This window comes from Sander vitreus, chromosome 15 (genome assembly GCF_031162955.1).
Source record: "Sander vitreus isolate 19-12246 chromosome 15, sanVit1, whole genome shotgun sequence".
In the NCBI taxonomy this organism is placed as follows: domain Eukaryota; kingdom Metazoa; phylum Chordata; class Actinopteri; order Perciformes; family Percidae; genus Sander; species Sander vitreus.
This window is the reverse complement of record NC_135869.1, coordinates 27,680,132-27,686,200: the sequence shown is the minus strand read 5'-3', so window position 1 is coordinate 27,686,200 and position 6,069 is coordinate 27,680,132. Positions and strand designations below refer to the sequence as shown.

The 6,069-nt window shown below is 45.1% G+C and overlaps 1 protein-coding gene across 1 annotated transcript; it reads right to left on the bottom strand.

Annotated features, from left to right (window-relative positions):
- Nucleotides 1-2,325: 2,325 nt before the first annotated feature.
- trir (telomerase RNA component interacting RNase) lies at nucleotides 2,326-5,365 on the bottom strand. The gene is given in 4 exon segments (XM_078270063.1): nucleotides 2,326-2,802; nucleotides 4,045-4,116; nucleotides 4,493-4,773; nucleotides 4,776-5,365. Coding segments are annotated over 4 exon segments (492 nt in total). The 5' UTR covers nucleotides 4,807-5,365; the 3' UTR covers nucleotides 2,326-2,694.
- Nucleotides 5,366-6,069: the final 704 nt, after the last annotated feature.

Here is a 6,069-nt window from a genome sequence, read left to right as displayed (position 1 = left end):
GCAGAGAATGAATTTCGCTACATGTATGTGACAATAAAGTACCTTCATACATAATGTTTTAGTTCATAGCATACTAAGCTAATCAAATATGCCAGTAAGCCAAACAAGGCTTTTTTTCACAAACAGGCTAATATTTGTAAAGACTTTCAAAAAACTATATATATATATATAAATAATAATTTGGTGCCCCCCCCCTGCAGTAACTCTGAGGACTCCCTTGGGGTCCCAGACCCCCTGTTGAAGATCTCTGGTATAGTGTTGAAAACGTCATAAAAAAGTCATAGCATACCTGTCATAATAACACCTGAGCTATTTCAATTAGCTGGATACATGGTTAGGTGTAATATGCCATTCCCAGTGACGGTCCAGACCACCCAATAACCCAACCTGACTGACGGTCCAGACCACCCAATAACCCAACCTGACTGACGGTCCAGACCACCCGATAACCCAACCTGACTGACGGTCCAGACCACCCGATAACCCAACCTGACTGACGGTCCAGACCACCCAATAACCCTAACCTGACTGACGGTCCAGACCACCCAATAACCCAACCTGACTGACGGTCCAGACCACCCAATAACCCAACCTGACTGACGGTCCAGACCACCCAATAACCCTAACCTGACTGACGGTCCAGACCACACAATAACCCAACCTGACTGACGGTCCAGACTACACAATAACCCAACCTGACTGACGGTCCAGACCACCCAATAACCCAACCTGACGGTCCAGACCACCCAATAACCCAACCTGACTGACGGTCCAGACTACCCAATAACCCAACCTGACTGACGGTCCAGACCACCCAATAACCCAACCTGACGGTCCAGACCACCCAATAACCCAACCTGACTGACGGTCCAGACCACCCAATAACCCAACCTGACTGACGGTCCAGACTACACAATAACCCAACCTGACTGACGGTCCAGACCACCCAATAACCCAACCTGACTGACGGTCCAGACCACCCGATAACCCAACCTGACTGACGGTCCAGACCACCCAATAACCCAACCTGACTGACGGTCCAGACCACCCAATAACCCAACCTGACTGACGGTCCAGACCACCCAATAACCCAACCTGACTGATGTAGAGCAGCAGCTCCCGTGTCCTGAGAGGTGAAATGACGATGAGTCTGGTGGCTTTGAAGAGAGCCGAGATAACGGCTTCAGTTCCCCGTCGTAAAGGGCTGTCTGACAGCACGGTGAAGTGCTGGAAATATAAATAAAGCGTACACTTAAACTGATATCATTTCTTTAGGCGTCTAAAATAAGTTCAGCTGCTGCCCCCGTCCACAGCAGTACATTGCATAGTTTCCGTGTTGGTGCTCCTGCCTGCTTTGGTACAAACTGGGGGCGTGCTGACCGCCATCTACTGGCAGTAAAACACCGACTATGGAGACGCAGCGTACACAACCACACTTCAAAACATCCAAACTATCCCACTTTACGTTCACACCGCAAGTCTTAATGCTTCATTCGGATTTTTTTGCTCAGATCTGATTTGTTGTTTGTCTGTTCACGTTACCTTTTAAAACGTGGCCTATATCAGATTCCAGTGGGAACTGTTTGTGGTTTCGAACTGACCCGCATGATCAAAAGAAGAATAACAATGACATCAGACGCAGCGCGCTGCTGCACTAACGTTAGGGAGGTGATGGAGGAAGTCAGCAATTGCACTTTTATTTCAAAATGTTTGTGTAACGGCAGCCGTAAGTGTGGTCGGGTTGGCTCAGCGGGTACAGCAGGAACACATACACAGAAGTTTATGCCTCGACGCAGAGGTCCAGGGTTTGAATCCAACCTGTGATGATTTCCTGCATGTCTCCCCCCCTTTCTCACCAAGCTAGGTAAAAAATTAAAGGCGGAAAAGCCCAAAATAATAATAAAAAAGCCAGCTGTAACATTAATGAGCAGGTGCTGAGGAGACGGTATGATCCTTCTAGTTTTGATTGAACTGAAGTATCTCCCCATCACTAATGAGGTCTAACCCCTCCCTCTCCCTCGCTCCATCACTCTTCTCCACGTTGTAGCCTAGTCAAGTTTTTAATCTTACTGTCTGTGTCTAGGGCTGACCCCCGCCAGTTCATAATTGTGACAAGTCGATGTAGATTGACGTAAAAGGCGCATCAAATCCGCCTCAGTTGTTCACGCATTGAAAAAAATCAGACTCTAGGACTCTGGACCAACCCTAGGAGACAGATCAGTCTGACTGGCTTTACTACAGACGGTCGGCGTCTGGTTGGTGTGTAACGGCCTTTAGAAAGTGACTGCAACAGGATCTTACAAAACAGAGGCACAACACCACACATTAATGGGCAGTGTAGATTTAATTGTCACCTTGATTTGGCTATTAAATCAAACCCAACTATTAATGGAACCTAATTAACCCAGACATGACGAATGTGAAAACATTTAATAATGATCAATAATGAACGGCAGGTCTATGATACACCTTCGGACTTTAGATTACCGGAGTCCAACAAATACCAAACAAAGACGAAAACAATACAAAAAGGGGAAAAGGCCTGTCAATCTAAGCAGTTTGTGAAAGACTTGATGTGCAGGGGAACTTGAACTGGCAGTATGAGAAGGTCAGGATTGGCCGGCCCTCCCGGAGCTTCTCCCAGATGGTCGTCCCCTCAAAACATTGTTGCTTCCACGTTGGCCTTTCGGAGACCTACTTGACCAGAGGCCGGGTCTTATCGTCGTCACCACACTGGTGGGCTTTGTACTTTTTTACCTCAGCCATGTACTTTGACCAAGCATCGCTCTTGCCTGGCTCCGCCTGCAGGAGAGGAAGCACAAGGGGATGATTAACGGTGTAAAAAAGGCCATGCCCTGTGCATGCATTCCCATTATGTGTCCACTGTGCCTGATCACAATTTACACATTCTATCATACAAAAAGTATAGAGCGGCAACTGATGATTATTTTCATTGTCGTTAGCCCTCCTGTTGTCCTCGGGTCAAATCTGACCCATTTTCAAAAAGTTTCTGTATCAGAAATGTTGGTTTCTTGTGTCGTCTTCCCGTCAACCTTGAAAAAAACACTTTTTTTCTGACATTTGACGCCTTTTTTTTCAGTTTGTTTTTGCTTTTTCCAACGTATTTGTATAGCATGTAGAGAAAAACTGACAACAGAACGTTGTTGAAAAAAAAAGTCAAAAAAGCGCCGACAAAAGTGACAAAAACAACGGTGAAAGTGACAAAATCCGTCCGGATAATCTCAGAAACGTCCGGAAAAGTGACAAAAACATGGGGAAAATCTTTTGAAACGTCAAAAAAACGTCACACACACACACACACACACACACACACACACACACACACACACACACACACACACACACACACACACACACACACACAGCAAGGGTCTCATGCTTATACATGCTTATCCTTAGTACATTCATGTGGATGTGTTATGTTATCTTGTTTATGATGTGTGTGTGTTGTGTGTGATGTCTTTGAGCTACTGGGACCGTGAATTTCATCATATTCACGGTCCCAGTAGTCCCAGGGGATCAATAAAGTAAGTATTAACCCTTATGTTGTCTTCCCTTCAACCTTGAAGGGAAGACTTTTTTTTCTGACATTTTTGACGCCTTTTTTTCACAGTTTGTTTTTGCTTTTTCCAACGTTTTACATTTTTTTTTATTTTTCTTCTACACATTTCCAGCGCTTATTTCTACGTCCCATATTTTCTGATATAAAACAAACATTTAAAAACGGGTCGATGTGACCCGAGGTCAACACAAGGCGATTCAGAATATGTCACGACTCGATATCGATTTTTAGGCTCAAGATTTGAAAAAAACAATTCACAGCATGAACACAAATGTGCATCGATTTCTTTGCACACCCCTAGTAAGTATCTGTCTGTCTGTCTGTCTGTCTGTCTATCTATCCATCCATCCGTCTGTCTGTCTATCTGTCTATCTATCTATCCATCTATCCATCTATCTGTCTGTCTATCTATCTGTCTGTCTGACCAATCTTTGCAGCTCTACACCACTAACCATACTTACTTCCGAGTCGTCTTTCTGCTTCTTCGCAACCATGCCGGTCTTTAGGAACACACCACCTCTGCGCTTCCCCACCTGGGTTAGGGGATAGAAGACTGAAACCGTTATAGGAGCCCCTGCAGCTGGACTGTCAATGAAGGAGACTACACCAGAGCAGAAGGTCTACATTTAGTCTCTCGTCGCACCACCAGCGACACCATCATCAGTGAGGAGCATCCCTTGACTTCACTGGTCTACAAATATTACATATTGCCACAATGTGTGCATTAAATATAGTGTAAATACAGGCAACTGAAACTGAAATATTGGCCACTATTTCAGGATGTAATAACTGAAAGTGCCAGTTAAAAGTAAGACTGCCAATCAGCGTGACTGTCAATGTGTGTTTTAACTACTGCCATCTCATCTTTGTTTTTGTTTTTTTAATTAAATCTTATATATCTCATCTTACAACTGCCAAACCCCTTACAAAGCTGGTCACGGGAGGGGGCTTCTTTTCCACTGATGTCTGTCCTTGCTCGGTGGTGGCTCTTCTCTCCTCTCCACCTGTTTGCTGCGTCTCCTTTTTCCTCTTCTCCTCCTCCATCTTCTTCTTGAACATCTCCATGAAGCTGCCGTCGTTTGCGAAGGCGTTTCCCCCGGGCACCGGGGCATTGCTCGCCGCCGGTGCGGGTCTGCTGGAGGGGGACGCGGGGCTGCCGCAGCTGGAGTCGCTGCTGCTGCTGCTGCCGCCTCCGCCGCGTCTGGTAGCCTGAGGTTTTCCATGTGAGCGCTTTGAATCCATGTTCTCGTAATGTTCACAAACAGGTACGTCCGTTTTCTGATAAGTGTGGCTTTGTTGCGAAGCTGGCATCAAATAAGCAACCCTGCTAACACACTGCAAGACGGGCAGGACCCCACCCCCCAATACAAAACTAAAACCTCTGCAGGCAAGCCACCTGAAAAGCTACAAGTCCAGTTCAGAACAAAACTAAGAAAAGGGCGAAATATAAAAGGTTAACGAGGCTTCCCGACGCCAGCCTTGTAGCGGATAACGTTAACGTTAACCATAGAAAAACAATAGCAGGCGCTGGTCTGCTAACGCGGCTAACACTGCGGGCTAATGTCCGGTTTAGTGAGGCCTTTTACGGACAAACACACTCAACTTGAACCTCCATTTAATGGATGAGCTGTTCCCAAATATAATGCTACAGTTAAAGCACGCAACAAAGTTCAAATACCTGCAGCAAAGACTAAGAGCGTCGCAGATTTGACCAACGCGTTTAGCTAACTTTCGCCACCTAGCACTGGCTGTCGGCCATCTTTAATTTCTGTTGATGACGTCGAGCTGCGGTTGTTGTTGTGGCGCTACCTGCTGTGCCGGAAGTGCATTTTTACATTGATGTTTGTGTATCTGTATTTTTTTATTTAGTCATTCAAAATACAGATACACAAACAAACAAGGCATATTTACAAATCCACTTAAAAAAAAAAAAAACAGCGTTTGCCTCGGGTCGAGCATATAAACAAAACCTAGGAGCTTATAATAATAATAATAATAATAATAATAACAATAATATTTTTTACTGTATGATGATGTACAGCATGTACTGTATGCATCATCATCTTCACACCACCACCATCATCATCACCACCACCATCACCCTCATCATCTTCACACCATCATCATCACCATCATCATCATCTTCATCATCATCACCACCATCATCATCATCACCCTCATCACCATCATCATCATCACCACCACCATCATCATCATCATCATCACCACTATCATCACCACCACCATCACCCTCATCATCTTCACACCATCATCATCATCTTCATCACCATCATCACCACCATCATCATCATCACCACCATCATCATCATCACCCTCATCACCATCATCATCATCACCACCATCATCATCACCACCATCATCATCACCACCATCATCATCATCATCATCATCACCACCATCATCACCACCACCATCACCATCATCACCATCATCATCATCTTCATCATCATCACCACCATCATCAT